Source organism: Chaetodon trifascialis, chromosome 6 (genome assembly GCF_039877785.1).
Source record: "Chaetodon trifascialis isolate fChaTrf1 chromosome 6, fChaTrf1.hap1, whole genome shotgun sequence".
Classification (NCBI taxonomy): Eukaryota; Metazoa; Chordata; class Actinopteri; order Chaetodontiformes; family Chaetodontidae; genus Chaetodon; species Chaetodon trifascialis.
Window position 1 is genome coordinate 14847080 of NC_092061.1, and position 18448 is coordinate 14865527.

Sequence of the window (18448 nt, forward strand, 5' to 3'; positions counted from 1 at the left end):
GATCTTGATGGATGTGTTTTTTTTTATTATTATTTTTGTCAACATAAAACAGGTGAAGGAAGAGGAGAAGCTGTGGCTTCATTCTCAAAGAAAACATCACTCATAGTACAGTAAAATACTGTATTGAAGATAAAAAAAATTCAGACACTTATCAATATGTAACATTTCTCATCACTTTGTATGATCCATAGAGAGTTGAGACTGCCTCTAATAGTTGGGATTAATGTGGGCACAGGAGGTGCAGCTCTGAAGCAACATGTGAGGAAAATCATGATGCAGCTGTACAACATCCAGCTGCAGCAGTCACATCTGGATTCAAATATAATAGATAGAGTGATAAAGTTAATTACTGGTTATGTTAATTTTGTTAGTTTTGGACCTGTTCTCACAGTTTTCCTACAATCCTCAAATTTAACTTTATGTTTGCTTTCAATTCAGTAAAATAAAATATTTCATAATTGAAGTTACAGGGATACTGGACTGCACCATGTAGGTGTTCCTGTTCCTGTGTCCACACTCCCTGATTATCAGTACATGAAAAAACAAAATTCATATCTATCACACTCATACAGTCATTTTACAATTACAAACATCACCCATGTCGTCAGATGATTGTCTTGCTAAAAGAAAATTAGCAATACGACTTAATGGTCCAGTGAGAAATATGTAAAAACAGACAGCATTCACATTGAGGTCCATAACACAGTTCAAGGCAGAGGTTGCTTTAGAACAGAACTAAAACCCTGTAATATAACTAAAACATGCAGTTTCAAAACAAAAGAGAAACGTTTCTGCCTGCCGGTTCAGCTGAAACATTATTTACATTCATGAATTCTGTCACTTCTAAATTTGAGGATAAGATTTGCTCAGCTGTTATCAGGTCACTGTTTACGAGGGACTGTAACACTGTAGGAATGTTTGTGAGTGTGCCCTGACTGGGATTTTCTGAATGCTTTGGAAATTACAATCACCTGATATGATCCACGATACCAATGGAACGGTCGATATGTGCATATCAATACCCCAAAACATTTTTAATGTTTTGCTAAAATTAGAAATGGGCAAATAAATAAGGTCCTGCTTTAATAAATTCTGGCTAATCCTGATTCTAATCTGAGATAGACTTGCTTCAGTGCAGGCTGGCGTTGATTTTCCTTTTTTACAATCTCAGCCAGGAGTGGGTAGATTTACCCACTCCTTAATCTCATTAAGCAAATATGTGCCAGCAGCTATTTCTCCATTCACATTGTTTAACAAACCTCATGCAGCTTGACATCCCATCCACACGGAGGCAGTGAAGTACCACATGTAAGCAAAGAATGAAACCCAATTCAGGAGAGGTCACTGGAGAAATTCTGGCCTCCACGCAGCCATGTCCACTCCCTCAACATCTGGGACAACAACAAAGGCGTGTGTGTTTTTTTAATAGTCACATTTAATTCAGGGAGGAATGATACAGCACACCAGGCAGCTGCTCGGCATCAGAACAAGACGAATGTGAGCATGTGCGTACCTCCATACTGCTCTCCGATTCCTGGATGGTGTCATGCAGCAAACTCTGGAGTCGACTCTCAAACGTCCTGCTCTCCTCCACAAGAGACTCGTCACTGCGGACACACCCAAAGTGATTCATGCAGATGTTACTCATAACTTTGATGATAGGTTATCTGTGTTTATTCACAAGACGTATGCATGCCTTTGGAAAGGCTCTGGTGACGATGTCTGTCGAGCGTTTCAAAGGAAAACTGAACTGGTGAGTTCGATGAGATCATTAGTTCACCAAAAAAAAAACCTTTGACTTAAGTTGGCAGAAATGTGAAAAACCCCAAAAATGTGACGAGTTCAGACATATTCTCAAAGCTGTGCCTTTGCCAATATCTGTGTGGGAGAGTGAAGTGAAAAGCCAAGTTTACTTTCTGTGGTCCTAAACAATATTATTTAGAAAAGATGAGTCTCAGACCTTGAATGAAGCACTTTAAACTCCAGTGTGTGTGTGTGTGTGTGTGTGTGTGTGTGTGTGTGTGTGTGTGTGTGTGTGTGTGTGTGTGTGTGTGTGTGTGTGCACTCACAACTGCTGTAAGCTGTGCCTGGGGGTCAGTAGCGGCGGTACTGAGGAGGGGGTTCGTAATCCATCAGGACTCCCACACACTGGGCTGCGAACTTTACTCTGCGCAAGATGACGCACTTTGTTAAGGGTTGGTTAATACAGCACGAAACAGTGAAAACAAAACACCCTGTGAAACAGTTTATTATGGTTTTGATATTGACTGGGCTTCTTTTGGTATTTCTACAAGTGGATTCGACATTCAAAATGAATCACTGATGAGTGCTGGAGTCGACAGAAACATACTGCAAGTGGTGCTTGTGAACTGGGCGAATTCAACCAAACTACCTGCTGCGCAAAGAGGATTAGCAAGTTATCACATTCTGTGTCCCGACGTTCTTGGAATCGGGGTTGTATGATTATTATTTGTGGCTACTCATATCACGATTGCAATTAAATGCCATTAACAGGCCTCGGTAGAGTCAATATGCAAACTCTGTGAACAATTCTCGTGTCCTCACACAGGCGACTCTGAGCAGGTTCCACAGCTCCCTCTGCCGTTTCTCCTGCAAGCTCATCAGGACTTGCTCGCTCTCGGCCATCCTCTGGACCATGCCTTCCACCTTCGGCAGCAGCTCCATCACACGCTGGCGGCACACCGCCGTCTTACTGCATAACACACCAAAATAGAAAGAGAAGAATATGAGGGTTCCTAAATTGTGAACAGGAACGTCCCCTCCCATGGATTATTTGATTCTCTCCGTGTTGAAACACAGCATCCAGACCCTACGACATTCATTAATGACTTACAGATTAGCAACCGCAGACTGAATCGCTTATTCTAAAAAGAAATCCATCATTAATAAAAGGTTGTGACTTTTTACACTTTGTCATGAATATCAGTATGTCCTTAATTAAACGCTGCAAAGTTGTCACCTCACACTTAGCCATGACATTACAGTCTTAAAGTTAATAAGTCACCAGCACAAGTGTTTTCAGTTATTCTGCCTCTTCTCACCGTGGAAAACACTTCACTCTCCTGATTGTTTTGGTTCCTGTGGACATTTCTCAAGGCAGATATTTTTACCTTCCATAGACGGAAACGCACAGGCGTAGCTAATCACATTAACAATTGTTCATTCCATTTGAGTGTCCCGGTGAGCCACGATGTTACACAAGCAGGCACCATAGCAGGTATCAGCCTAGCGTTACTGTAATTATTGCTATGACTGTTATTATTAACTCCTGTGTTTTTCTGCTATGACATGTCCAAATGTGTGTTCTGAGAAAGGCCTGTTTCACCATTATGATCCTTTTTGTGACTTCAGTCACAGCTGTGTGCGTGTGCAGAGCCTTTACTCAATGGTCTTTGGCCCAGCTTGGCAGCCAGATCGGGCAGTTTGGTATTCTTGACTTCAATATGGGCAGATAATTTAATCAAGTCTCTAGTACCAAAGCTGTAAAGCTCTGATACAGTAGTTAACTCTGTAAATTGGCCCCAGCTTTGCTCTACAAAACCATATAATGGACCATGGGTATTCTGTAAATGCCTTGCTACATTTTTACACAGACACACAAATTCCCAATTGGGAGGTTGACTTTGCAAGCACAGAGCTGCTCAGGACTCATTCTGTGCTGTTCTGTGCTCGGTCTTTGGAGGACTGGGGTCGAGCCCTGTTCTCTGTGATCTGAGACTTGTTTTCAGAGCACGTGAGTACCTGAGGTGTGTGTAGAAGTCTCGGAGCTTCTTCTCGTAGAACTGCACACCCTGAAGCACCAGGCGCACCACCTCCTGACTGTCCCCTGAGCACCTCTGGTCTGAGCAGGGGGAAAGACAATGAAAGCCAGAAGAAGGTTTATTTTCACGTGAAACAAGTGTTAACAAAGTAAGAAGTGAAAAGACGCATGAAGTTCGAACCTCTGGGTTTCTCTCTGAGTTTGCGGAACAGCTCCATGGCCTTTCCTTCACTGAGGAACAAAGAGGGGAAGAGAGCAGGGTCCAAGATCATAAAGCAGCTGTTTCTTGTTCTTCTTCTTGTTTTTACAGTGAAGTTCGGTCCAGACTTACAGTGTGTCCAGAGTCTCTCCACTCCTCCACGGCTGCCTCTGCACATCCACGATGTCTGGCTGCAGCTGCATCATCTCCTCCTCCAGTTCACTCACCTTGGCCTACACACCCAGACATGGGTTTAGTCTTTTTAAAGCACATGTGAGTGCTACTTAGACACACACACACACGCACACAGATACACACTAAACTCTACCTGACCACAGCTGGCAGCAGTCTGCTCCATCTCCCTCCACACGCCCAGAAGTTTCTCTGACGCTATAAAATGTAAAAAGAAGAACATTAGTCAGTGTCAAACTAAATTGTTCTGACATTCAAGTGTACTTTCCTCCTGAGGTAAACAGAGCAACCCAAATAAGATATAAATAATTTCAAGTGCATGATAAATTAATCACAGTTTTGGCAGTTGTAGTGCAAACTTCCTGCTATCTACCAACATGTTTTTGTAACAGTACCGATCCCAGTGGCTGTCTGCTCCTGGTATTTGTCCATATCTATGTGAAGGCTGGTGGTGAAGAAGTCCAGCTTGGCCATGAGTCTCTGGTGCATGGACACCATCTCATTCTTCTGTTTGGACAGTGAAGAGTTGTGTCTCAGCAGGCTCATGCTGAAAGGAGGAGGAGTCATACTGTTATGCACATGTACGTATGTTGCGTGTGGAAGTTTGAGTGTGTATTTTGTGTGTCCTACATGGCAGCTTTCTGCCCCTGCTGCAGCCTTTGCCAGTCTTCCTTCAGGGAGCGGATGGTGTGCCACGCCTGGCCACAGGTCCTCCTCAGGGGGCTGTAAGCCAGGAGGTGCTTAGGGTCGGCTTCTATGACGAAGACAAAGAATGAGAGTTTATTGCTTTGTTGTTTTTAATTTCAAATATTTTTATTTGGATCTTCCAGACAAGTATGCAAATGGCAAGCACAGAGCACACAGCAGATCCTTGTTTGACAAAAAAAAGAAAAGAAAACAAAGCAAAACAAGACAATAATTGCAGGGTTTAACACAAACAATGAACGATCCTGCACATAACACCCACTCCCCCACCCCCACCCCCCTTGCAGTACTGAGAATATTTTCAGGCACAGTTTTAAAGGTTAACTTATGGCATAGGCAGGCAGTAAATGTTTATGTCAAGGGCCAAAACCAAACCAGTCCCAAGTTCATGTTGTTTGGGTATTTTGAAAGTATGATAAAAATGGATCCCCTACTTTATAGAACTTTCTTTCCGAGCTGCGAATGGAGAAGCGCAGCATCTCCAACTTGAGACAGGATATTATGTCCTGGAGCCACTGGCTCAGCGTGGGCGGGGCAGCACCCCTCCATTTAAGCAGAATAGTGCGCCTCGCCAAAAGCAAGGCAAAAGCGACCATGTGTTGCTCACTAGATGTCAAATGTGGGCCACCACAGGAAATGCCAAACAGAGCTACAGTAGGGTTAGGAGCGAAATCCCTGCCCAATATTTTAGATAGAGTGTTGAAAACATTATTCCAAAATATCTGTATTTTGGGGCACGACCAATACATGTGGAAAAGGGTACCGTCGCCGGTTTTGCATTTATCACAGATTGGGCTTATATTAGGGTAGAAACTAGACAGCTTAGTCTTAGACATGTGAGCGCGGTGGACAATTTTAAACTGAAGGAGGCCATGTCTTGCACAGAGTGAGGTCCCGTGAATTGCTCGTAAAAGAGAGTCCCACTGGTCATCAGACACGGGTCCCAGATCCTGTTCCCAGGCCGATCTAATCCTATCCAGAGATGGGCATGACAGTGTTGATATGTTCTTGTATAATTTAGACATTGCACCTATTGCTTTGTTGTTTTGAACTTTATTACTGTTAGTTATATTTTTTTCCTACACAGTCTTTGATTCAGGCAGAACATAGAGTTTGTGGTCCATATAAGCTTAATGTTTTTCCTTTTTTCAGCTACAGCTTTAGTTGTACTTGTAAATGATTTTAACCATGAACTCTGGATGTGTACGTTTGTTTTCTCTGTATATTAACAGTGTGTGTGGTTTAAATAGAGTAAAGTGTGTGGCTAAGGCTACAGGTGAGGAAGTCTCTTAACACAGTTTGCTTATTGCGGTATACTCACGGACGAAGCGAATATTTTCTGGAAGTGTCCGAGGAGCAAACTGAGGTTCATAACTGCAAGAGGAGCGATCAAACAGGAAGACCAGAGGCAAGTCGGTCCGTCGCCCATCTATCTCCTGCAGACGCAGATAAAAACAATACTATGACTCCACTGTTGCATTGTCCCGTTGACTATTCTGCAAAGGACTTGTGTGTACAGTGTTTATGTTAGATATTACTGTGTAATCTATGGCACACTGTGTGGCCAGTCCATGAGGCTCCAAGGCCAACCCCGCCTCCAGCAGCAGCTCCTGATTGGCAGCAGGGATGCTGGTGTCTTTTTCTATCCTCAGCTGCAGGTCTGCCACAGTCTCATCGCCCGACACGGAGTATGTCAGGATCTTAGCAGACATCATGTTCAGGACATGAACCAGCTGAGGGAAAAGACAAGGAGGGGCTTACAAAGTCAAAATTTTGCCCTCAAAGATGTAAACTCTACATTAGCTTTGTCAACATGAGGCTAAACAAACAAAAAGACATCCATGTGGGGGGAAAGGAGACAAAATGAAATAATAAATGAATGAATTCCTCAATTAACCTTGAGCTGCAGAATGACCCCCAGCTGGGAGAAGCAGTCGCTGGGTGTAGCCTCGGGGTCCTTGCCTCTCTCTTGAGGAGACCACTTCAACATCAGCTGCAGCCACCTCTCCAGTTTCTCCAATAACAGACTGTCAAACACCAGTAAACACGTTAGACTGACATGAGAAGAACAGTTTTAACTGAGCATTTTTATCTGTGTGTGTGTGTGTGTGTGTCCGTCACGGATAAAATCACCTGTTGAGGTTGTTGGGCTGTGGCAGATGTTTAGAAAAGCGGACTTCTCCTGAGAGGTCCTCATAGACGACAATGTCGTCGTCCTGCTTCAGCCTCAGTTTATTGTGCCTGAAAAGGATACAGGTGGATGAAATGAGAGAAAAGTCCAAAAAACCCTAAAAATTCACATTTGTGAGTGAACACGTTTTTCTAATTTTATCCTCAATTTGATCTCGGCAAATTCCATCCTGTGAACACAGACAGCTACACGCCAGGAAGTGAACCGGAGTTTCTGCAATAACAGAACAGAACTTTCCCTAATGTAACCCTGACCCCCCTGGACTTTTTAATCTGTCACTCATCATGATCACGAGGCACTAGTGGCTTTGACGTAGGTACAACCCACATATCCTGCAATTCTTTGCTCTGGCAACTCCTGTTTATTTATATATTCCTTGTGTGTTACAATCCAGTCACGTAACAATAATATTTACTTGGAACTGAGCTTATCATTGCTTAACATCCAAAAACGTCATTGTTCACCTTTTTTTGCACAAAACAAGTCACAGAGGTGCAAAAGCAAAAAAGAAGAGCGCACGAGATTTGAGAAGGGAGAAATGCATCACCCTCAGACAAACTTAATGTCCTTCACGAGGACTTTTGACATTTGGACAAATCACCAACTTCATTCACGCAAAGGAATTTTTTGTTTTTTTGTGGTGTTACCAAGGAACAGGTTGCCAGGTTGGTAAGAAAGGGCGAAATCCTGTGATGCATTCAAACACCAGCGTCCCGAAGCTCCAGTAGTCCACAGTGACCGTGTACTTCTGTCTTTCAATGAGCTCTGGAGCCTGGAAAGACAAGTTCAACTCTTACTGTCTGGAATACGGTAAGAAGATCGTGTGGAAAATGTGTCTGTCTATGTTTTCAGCACTCACCAAGTACTGCAGTGTTCCCACAAATGAAGTGCAAAGGCTGCTCTGGTCCAGCTCCTTCGCATAGCCGAGATCTATAATTTTGTGGATCAACTAAGAGAGGAGGAAAGAAAAAAGTCTCAGCAAAATTTTATCAACTTAAAGACAACTTAAAGGAATATTCTGACATTTTGGAAGTATGCTCGCTGTCTGGCTTTTATACTTTTGCAGGGATTAATAAAACAAGATATAACATGTTAATTAGTGAGCTTTGGTGGTGCTGGAAGGCAAAGTTTATTCATTCATTACTATCCAATAATGGCAGGCTAGCTGTTTCCAGTCTTAATTGCAAAGTTAAGCTAACCCCACACTGTATTTAACTGTACTGTCTTTCCACCAGACAGTGAAAAAGCGCATTTCCCAAAACTATTCCTTTAAATTCCAAGAGACTCACAAATGCATGAGCATAAATCAACTTTTAATGTGTTTCTGTCCATTTGTGTATAACCCCCTTGTCTTAATAACCCCCTAAACCATAAACTAAGTCTGCATGTTGGATTTACAGTTTCTCTAGTACGCAAGACAAAAACAAATGTTCATGCAAAACTATAAACTGCAGTGCAGATTAAGTGTGTTTTGTTCAATTTCTATAAACATAGTAGTGTTTCATAAACATGAATATAGAACCTCTTTAATATGTCTGGCCTCATTTATGTAACATTGTTCATTTTCCTGCATCCTACTGCGGGCTGGAGGATGATTTGACATGCTACATAATGAACACAATAAGGGGAAGCCCAAAGAGGGAGGTAAGAGCAAGGCAACCCCAAAAGCTCCTCGAAACTGCAAGGGTAAGCAAAACGACTGTTTTCCACATTAAAAATTCAGTGCAGCAGAGTCGTGCTCAGCTGAGAATAAACATGTGGATGTGAGAGAGACGAGTCTCCTGCGCTAATTCCATATAACCCACAGAGACAGTCTGAAATATGACCACTTTGTTGTGGTTTGGGTGAATTTGTCATAACAAGAGGGTTCACAGGGTCTCTAGCTCACTCTCTTCTCTCCCTGCTGCAGCACAATGTTTTCTGGTTTCAGGTCTCTGTGGATGATCCTCTTCTTATGGAGGTAGGTCAGAGCCGAAGCTGAACAGACAAAGAAGAAGAAATTAGAGGAAAATAGTTAGAGGGTAAAAAAGAACATAGAGTTCGAGCTGTATGCATTGGAAATTGCTGAGGATTCATGGCTTATGCTGTGAAAGAGATTAGTGGTGCATTTGGAAACTAGCGCCTGACCAAGAAATCAGCCGGGCTGACTTATCGGCTGATATTAGAGCTCATGGCAGATATATATATATATATATATATATATATAGATAGGAGTGGGCTACAGAGGTCTGGTGAGCTCACTTCTTCCTCATGTGACATCCAAACTTTAAGCACCTCCCTTTGGAGCTCTCTGGCTGGAAGCTTCAGGTGTGTTTTATACCTCTAAGTGTGCTCACCACAACTAGTGATGTCATGGTGCACTGACACACCCCGGAGTACACTTCTACTTCACTGCAACTAAGTAAAGAGTCAGACCACTAGAGGTCAGCAAAAACAAGCTTTTCAGTCAGTGTTAAGTTGCTCTTTTAAAAGCTGATTAATAACCTCTGAAAATCTTATTTTTGCTGACCTCCAGGGATTTATACTCTCACCGTGCTGCAGTGATGTACAGGTGTGCTCCTGGACCCTGTGACATCACTGTCCAGTGTGGTTACAGGTGCAACAAAGCAGAGCGAAACAGGCTTGAACAGTAAAAAAGTGCTTTTCAGCCTGGTGTTAAGTCACTCTTCAATAAGACCCTTAAGAGGATAACACTTTTATATACATTCCATAGCCTTTAATGTGTAGGAGCTCAAGTCTAATAGGTTTATCTCAATTTACAGCTGAAATTATAATGTCACTTCGCTGTACGTCAAAGGGTGACTAGTGTGTGTGCTGGCTAAGGTTGCTCAACGAAGTGGAACTCATAAACTTTGTGGCACCTGACTCTGAGAGTGTGTGTGTTTGGGTGTGGATGTGTGTGCATGTGTGCATGCCTGTGTCTTTACCCTCGCTCATGAAGCAGTTTCCAGGGGATCACTCATTATCAGGAAATGTCCACCCGTGGGTAACAGGAAAAGGAGTTTCTGTGTGAGTGTGTGCGTACAGTACGCGTGTGTGTCTTACTCTCCTCTCCACTCTAGATATGTGTGATCCATAACATATGCATCCTCTTTGTTGATGTGACCATTCCTGCATTAGTTTCGGTACAGAGCGTGAGTGTCCACGTGCTGACGTAAACCCCCGTCTGTGTGTGAGTTGTATTAGTCGCCATGGTGACTAATAGGTTGTGGTTTAGGGTCATTGATGACATCATGATACTGGTCACCGTGATCATTTCCTCCATACTACAGGAAACTAATCACATTGCCAGCTCACTCAATCACACAATCAATCTGTCAGTCTCACATACACAACCAGGCTTGAACGATGGGGAGCGTGATACTCACAAATGTCAGACAACAGAATCAAAACGGAGCCCTCCCTCAATCCACAGCAGTTTTCCAAGAGGTTCAGATACTGCAAAGAGCACAAACACAGACACTTGAGACTTAAACACCATGAACCATGGGAAGAAAACAATATAAATGGACCCAGTCTGAGCAAAAGTTCACTAATCCGTCCTCTTTATTCATGTTTTAGAACTTCCTGCTCTTCTAGTCGTCTATAAAACAGCTGTTTTCCATCCATGAAGTACACTGTTTATAAGGGATCAAACACACACTGGAGGTCATGAACAGGCTCAGATTCAGGCAAGAAACAACCCCAAGTATCAATTTGCTTATGCACTGTTAAACTAATGAAGTTTTGCCCACTGGTAAATCAACATATTTGTTGTCAAGCCTTTGAATTGTTTGTTTATAGTTCACCCCAAAATCAAAAATACATTTTTTTCCTCTCAGCTGTGGCACTATTCTGCTGATATTGTCTGTAGAGATGTTTGCCAGCTGAAAAACTCAACAGAAATGTTGCTTTCCAGAAATCAAGACCCAGTTATTGAAAATAACCTTGTTGACCTTGTTGTGAGCAGATTCATGTCGGAACTATTTTCTTCCTACCGAACTACTCCAACCAACCGTATCACTGTGCTGAAGGAGGGACATATCTCCTCCTTTAACCCTGGTCTGACACTGTTAGCTTGTGCAGATTAGTTTGCAGCTAACCGATACTGCTGACTAACTTCACAGCTCAGCCGAGGCAGACCGCATTAATGTTTACATCATTCTGTGCAGTGATACAGTTGGTTGGTTTTGTCGGCAGAGAGAAAATAGTTCCTGCATGAAACTGCTCACAACAAGGCCTGTGGATTATCTTGAGTAACTGGGTCGTGGTTTTTGGAAAGAGACACAGCTGTCAAGTTTATCAAATGTATTTTTTGTGCCATCTAGTTCCATTCCAGACAGACATCTCAGACACACTGTCACCTCACAGCTAGAAGGTCCCGGTTTGAATCCCGCTGTGGGTGCTGGTGGCGTGTCCTCCACCATGCCTTCTGTGCCTGCTGCTCGAGGAAAAAGGGCCTTTCTGTGTGGAGTTTACATGTTCTCCCCGTGCTCACCTGGGGTATCCTCCTTAAAATACACCCACTAAAAACATGCAAGAAGATCACCACCTGACCGATGGCGACGAAGGTGAACTGAGTTCCCAGGCGCCGCTCCTGGTCTGCCGCGGAGGAAGGACGACCAGGATGTGTTAAAGGCAGAGGAAAAATGTCACCAGTGCATGGCGTGTGTGTGCATGTGGATGTGCTGTGTGACCAACAAAGGGGATTGTCCCTCCGATTCTTCTTCTTCAGCCGATAACTCCAGAACTCCGCAACTGACACCAAAACAATCTAGACGTATAAACCACAGGGATGAGGAAAAATGTATTTTGGATTTTGGGATGAACTGTCCCTTTAAACAATATATTTAAAGTGTTGTACTGCTGGAAACTTGCGGTAGGCCTGACAAAAGAAGACGGTGCAGTTTTCCGCTTTTTGTCGCCACCAACCACTCCATCTGCCCCCAACCCGACCATCTGGGATGCTTTGAAATTTTTATGACACTGCGGTTTTCGATGTTTGCCATTTTCCTCCTCTACCGGCTGCCTGGTGCCAATGTTGCCTCAGGCTGCACACTCAGTTTCGGATTAAAAAAAAAAAAATGCTCTGGGTTTCCCCTCTCGAAAAAAGTGCAAGCAACGGCCTGACTGTTCAAATCAGACGGTCACGTTCATGTGTGAGATTCTCAAACTCAGTGAACTACAAAAAAATCCAATCAACAGTGACATTTGTGGTTTCAGTTTGGATGTGTCTGTATTTCTTATTCCACAAGATTCTTTGCAGGATCTATTTCCAATAAGAGCCAAACCATTTTCAGACTGGGTGCTGAGAAAGAAAGAGTCATTAAACGCGGTTTAAAACAGATCATCACCGCACATGACTACTGTTGCTTGCTAATTCATTGTGATTCAACACTTTGATCTGGTTTATGGGTTCTTCCAGAGTCCTAAACCACATACAAGTACACACTCTCGCAAACCTACCACAGACTTTTACCTTTCTCAGATCCCCTCCCTGACAGTACTCCATTGCCAGCAGAGGCAGGTCATTGGTGGCCACCAGTTTCTGCATCCCCTCAGGAACCTCTCTGGCTGCAACGACGTTGACATGATCCAACCTACATGAGCCAAGATCAGCAGTCAGTGGGGCTGCACAATGTATTCCAGCATCTCATTGCTGAGACACAAATTTCAATAGAAATCTCGATTTAGACCAGTGGTTCCCCATGTTTTTGGCTTGTGATCCATTAAAATGAGGTAACATCTGTCACTCTGGTTGTTGTGAGAAGATACAAAAGTATCCACTAATTCACAGGGAGAAAAAGCTGAGCAGTTAGTGAAAACTCATGAATTTTGTGCAGCAAAAACATGTTTTTCTTATGAAGCAACACGACACTCAGCACATATCTGCGTCGCATTAATCCTCACTCAGCTCTGCTCTTTGATCTGCGCCGTCACTTTCTCTGTTTTTCATTCTTCACCGTTTCATAACTCTGACTGAAAATGTGTTCATGATGATCAGAGGTTCAGGTCTGATTTAATATAAAGATAACAAACTCAGACTGATCCACCAGGAAGATGTTTTACAGTGTAACCATAACATTGTACAACATGTGATCAGTGTGAGTCCGCTGCAGCTGAGACAACTGCTCAATATATGATCTGATGTGGAAAATATTTCTCTCATGCTTAATCTAAGCCTATTTGGAAACACATTGGGTTTGACTAAAACTTTCAGCTGATGAAAAACTAATCCAATACAAGCTCTATAAACAGATCACACCTCAAAAACATTGTGAAAATGATGTGTTTTCCATGATATGTGTACATCTGTATTAAGTAGCTGCAATAGTATAATAGTGGGTTGCCATGTATGCGTCCCCTGCCCTGTGGTTTTTCCACGAGTTGAGCGTGGGTGCACACGAGGGCTGTGGTTGTGACCATGTCTGCCTGAAAACAACACACTAATTAAAACTGGGTCGAGGAAAGAAATGGTTTTATGCTCATGTTTGCACCCTCAAATGACAAAACACACACACAGACACAGACACAAACACATCTCGCATCTCACAAACAATGAAAACCCTCATAAGCTGCCATCCAACTCCAGCGACCAAACACCCGAAGTGAAACTGCTAATAGACAAGACAGACGTGTGTGGAAATGAAATACACAGCAAGAGCAGGGCAGAATGAGGAGGCGGCACATTATCCCGTCAGAAATAACCACAAACAGACCAAAATAGCACAAACCTCCGTGCTGGTCTAATTATCAAAAGCCTTGTGTGATTTTTGCAGGATACAAATTTAGTTTTTGTATTTTGAGAAAACTTGTGAAACAGATGAGTCCATAAAAGTCACATGTCAAACTCATACGCACGCAGCTTGTCGTGGAATGTACCACATTGAGTCACAGCATGTCAAACCAAAACTTACCTCCCATGCCAGAAAAGAGCTTTAAGGTAAAGCTTAAAAGAGTTTGAACGGTAAAAAGAAACGGGGAAATCACAGATTTCTCCAGTCGAGTGAAAAAAAAATATGGGTCACACAGTGAGACGCATCACTGTGGAAAAAGAGACCTGAATCTGTTGTAAACAGAGGGACAAGCTGAGGTAAGATGCTGTGGGCAAGCAAAGTATAAACAGAACAGTTAGGAAATCTGGTCTGTTTGGACAGAAGACCTCCGTCTGTGAGCTCCTGTAAGAGTAAAACCGACACTGGCATGAAAAGATATAATCTTTAAACATGATCTTAGCGTGATGTTAAGGCAGGTCATTCCTAAACCTGACAGCATGGCAAACTAAATGTAGTTCATAGCTTTATTATTTTCATCAATATTTTGCTCATATGACACATAGCCCCACATAAACTCGTGACTATAGCACAGGAACACTGGTGTGTCCTCGCGGTTAAGGCACAGGATCTTTGTTGCCAGTCATCCCCCTCTCCCTTCCAGTTTCCTGTCTTCATGTTCACTGTGATCCGTCTAATAAGGACAAAGTGTCAGACTGGCATCTGGGGGTCTGGGAAAGATATAATGAGGCTGCCATGTCTGCTGTGTGTCCTGTGCATTGAAGGCGACAGAGGCAGGGTGATGGGGGTCAAAGGGGACTTGATTTTAGATCTGAGGCCCTTCAGTAGGTCGATACATATGAGAGTGAATCTGACCTCTTCATGATCTGGATCTCCAGACACCATCGCTCTTTGTTTCGCTCACTCAGCTCCTGACGGCACTGTTTTATCGCAATCTGTTCCTCTGTGTCCTGAAAACACACACACACACACACACACACACACACACACACACACACACACACACACACACACACACACACACACACACACACACGTACGTCGTTAAATGTCTTTTTAATCCAACCAACAGTCCTACATACAAAAATACATGTATGACACCAAACACGTGCAGCACATTTAGCCATGGAAACAAAAGTACATCTCAGTACCTGTTTCTCATGGCATCATCAAGGAAAAGCCACCCACCCTGCTTCCCATAACTTGATCTATGGACTATTAATAGCCAACAGTACGATCATTAATACAGGAAGTCAGGAAATTGCCTATTGAGTAAGTGTAGTCACCACGGCAGCAGCAGTGTCTCTTCAGTAAAGTCATTTTCCGCCTGTCATTCCCATTGCCTCCTAAACACTGGTCTGCACCAACTGCTTTTAGATATAATCTTGTAGACACTGAATTCACAGACAATACAGGTGTGATTTACAGGATACAGGTACAGTGAATGTAAAAAAAAACTGTGTGTCTAAAATTCAATATTTTTCAGATTTCATCAGGACACATTCTGTCACTTTTTGGGGTTTTAGTTAAGTTGTTTCCCGTTTTACGTTGAAAGTGATTCTCCTTGTGTGTCATGTTTCCTCCCCGAGTGACCTACATTTTGAGTCTTTTTGAAAGGGCAAACACAACAGTTTTCATTCGGCAAAGCAATTATAAAGGTCAGGAATTCAACCACCATGGAAACAGTCAACAGACGCTGTGTTTACAGATGAGGAAATGTGCAGGAGATAATATTTCCAAGTAGTCAACTACATTTCTGACTCTCCACCACTTGTGTATATACAGTGACATGACAATGCTGCCTGGCTCAAAGGGAGCTCTAAATGTGCCTTGAAAGTGAGTGTGAGTAATACAAATCAGGCAACAGAGAGGAAGAGGAAGGTCCACTCAGCGGGCGTGTTCGTATTCCCACAGCGTCCTGTTGCTAATGATGCAACTCTACAACGCTCTCATCCTGTGACTAGGAGTGATATCATTACAATAGACAGCTATTGTATTGTTACAGATGTTTCTATTGGACTGGGTGCACAAAAAGCAGCTTCCTGGACTGATGTCATGACACGCTTTTAAGGTCATTCTAAGTCTTTTTTACGTGAAGGTGCATGAGCTGCTTTTCTTGTATGACAGGTGTTACACAGTTAAGTTAAGAAATTTCTCATCTTCCTTCAACATACCCCTCGCTGCAACCAAACTCAGAACATGGCATCCCTCCGTGCTTAATTCCACACCTTTCCACTCTGCAGTGTGTGTCTTATCACAACAATATACCAAAGCTTGGAGCTGTGCAGCACAGCAATATTCTTTACCTGACAAAACTAACATCAGTGAAGAAAGAAAAGCATCACTTTCAGACGGGAAATGGAAAGTTTTGTGATAATATTTGCATATGAATACAGACAACAAGTGAGGTTTTCAAACTGTGAGGCAAGAGAGTTGAACGTGTGTGTGTGTGTGTGCGTGTGTGTGTGTGTGCGTGTGTGTGTGTGTGTGTGTGTGTGTGTGTGTTGGGGGGGAGCTGAAATTTGGGTCAGAATTCGTATTCCTTCTCTGAGTCATAACTCAGTCACGTCTTGAACACAGACATGGGCCACGTATTTTTAGATTCAGCGTGACTTACACTTTCTCAGGATTTCATTTTCTCCATAAATGAAATCGCACAAAAAAAGACGATCCTTAAACTCCAGAATTTGCATGAGAATCGTCACATTTTTAAGTTTTCCTCCGCATCAAAGTACTCCAGTGATAGCTGTCTGTGCATTCATGGTTACACCGCTAACAGGAACTGCCAGGCTCAAATGTGCATCCCACAGTATAACTCACTGACTGGCAACGCTATACTTCCTGATTATATCCCCCAAAGCCGCTCACATTGTGGGAACTGTGGAGCAGCTTTGGCTGAGGAAGTAGAGCAGGTCATCCGTTGATGACACGGTCTGTGGGGTGTGCAGCTGTCTACATTTTGTCTCTGTTCACGTTTAGCAAACTGATCTCAGTGAGGGAAACACGTGTTTTGACATTTAGATCTGATCAGAGTTATCATAACTTGATGGTGTTGCTCAAACATTTTTAGCCGATGTCGTCTTTTTGGAGGGAATTTCTGTGATTAAGTCTACCATCCTGTCCTACCACAGCCACAAAAAAAACCCCAAAACCTCTGCCGCAGACTAAAGACACAGCAGTGTGTCAAAAGTGTGTGGATTGTGTACCTTATTTTGCCATCTTGTGACATTCCCAAAGCCTCCGGTGCCCAGGCGCTCCTTCTGGTCCCAGGGCCCACAGCTCTGCTGCTGCTGCAGGGGGACTCGATTCATGGCCTCCTCAGCTGGTGCTAGCGACTCTAGATGGGGACAGAAAATCACCACATGTTAGGATTCATCCTGCGGAGACCATGAATCTCTCTGCCAAATGTTACCTGATCCATCCTACGTTTACTGAGATATTTCACTCTGGACCAACGTTCTGACACATCAGGAGACACAGACATCTACAGAATCGGCCGACACGACCTTACTGCTGATAAATCTGGACTGAGAGTTGCGGATACTGCACGAAGCAAGAAGAAAGGCCTTTTTCTCAAGAGGCATTTTGACATGTGATATTACGAATAGAACGAGTGCAAATGAATTAGAGCAAAGGCTAAAGCACAGAAGACAGCACCGTGTCTTCTATATTACCGTTGCACTGCAATGGCCTAATGGGACACTTGAATATAACAAGCAAAGGTTGGTGTAATTAGTAAAACACGTGCTTATTCCTACTATGACAAGCTTTTCACAACAGATTTAGTTACACTAAATGTCCAAATACATCTCAGGGTCTGTGGAAGAGTCAGGCCCAGGTCTACAGAGTGCCGTGTCATTACAGTCCTCATGTTATTACCAGGTCTCCTCAGTCCTGCAGTGACTGTACGTGCATCTATCATGTGAATATTAATCTCATCTCTCTGCTCCTTACAGGCTGATGCGTTCAAGTACACACATAAAAAAGCACTTCTCTTTGTGCGTGTTTCCTGTTTTCTGGAGTTATTACTATGAACTACAACGTACTCGTTGTCGGATTTTAGGTTCCTGCAGAGAAGCGCTTCTCCCACAGTGTTATTTAAACTAAGTCCTACCTTACACTCCGCAGGCAGCGCTCGCACGCTTTCACACCTGGTTTTCTCTCAACAACGTCTGTATCCGCTCTTTAAACGAGTTAAACTTTAAACTGTATAGTACTGATTTTGGCGACACAACAAGTCTGACGAACTTTCTACTTCCTGATCCTCATGTTTCCTGTAAACCTGAAGAGACCCGCCCACAGGGAGGCAGTGTCCTCGGCTCAGGTCTCCAGCTGGCGGTCTAAAGCACGTGCTTTTAACTAAATTCACCTTAAAGATGAGTCCGTTTCCATGAGTAAACTTCAACTTTTAAAATATTTAATCCCACATAGAACAATTTACATTTTAACTTAAATAAAATGAAAATACCACGGCCACTGAAAGTTCTCGGTTCTGATTGGCTGTGGGATGTCTACACTCGCCTGGACTAAATTTCCATTTCATTATATTTCTAGTGCACTACAGTTCCAAGGGAAATATTGTATTTTGTGTTCCTCTAGTTTTACTT

General features: G+C 43.1%; 1 protein-coding gene across 1 annotated transcript; it reads right to left on the reverse strand.

Annotated features, from left to right (window-relative positions):
* Window positions 1-37: 37 nt before the first annotated feature.
* Window positions 38-18119, reverse strand: ikbkb (inhibitor of nuclear factor kappa B kinase subunit beta). Its single transcript, XM_070964019.1, has 22 exons — window positions 17956-18119; window positions 17048-17178; window positions 14697-14791; window positions 12527-12647; window positions 10437-10506; window positions 8957-9045; window positions 7928-8017; window positions 7716-7840; window positions 7011-7118; window positions 6775-6904; window positions 6416-6610; window positions 6199-6313; window positions 4803-4926; window positions 4568-4719; window positions 4309-4370; window positions 4113-4213; window positions 3963-4012; window positions 3763-3862; window positions 2566-2713; window positions 2070-2167; window positions 1514-1607; window positions 38-1391 (listed from the first exon to the last, which is right to left on the reverse strand). The coding sequence occupies exons 2-22, from the start codon at window positions 17150-17152 to the stop codon at window positions 1332-1334; spliced, it is 2232 nt and encodes a 743-aa protein (XP_070820120.1). The 5' UTR covers window positions 17153-17178; window positions 17956-18119; the 3' UTR covers window positions 38-1331.
* Window positions 18120-18448: the final 329 nt, after the last annotated feature.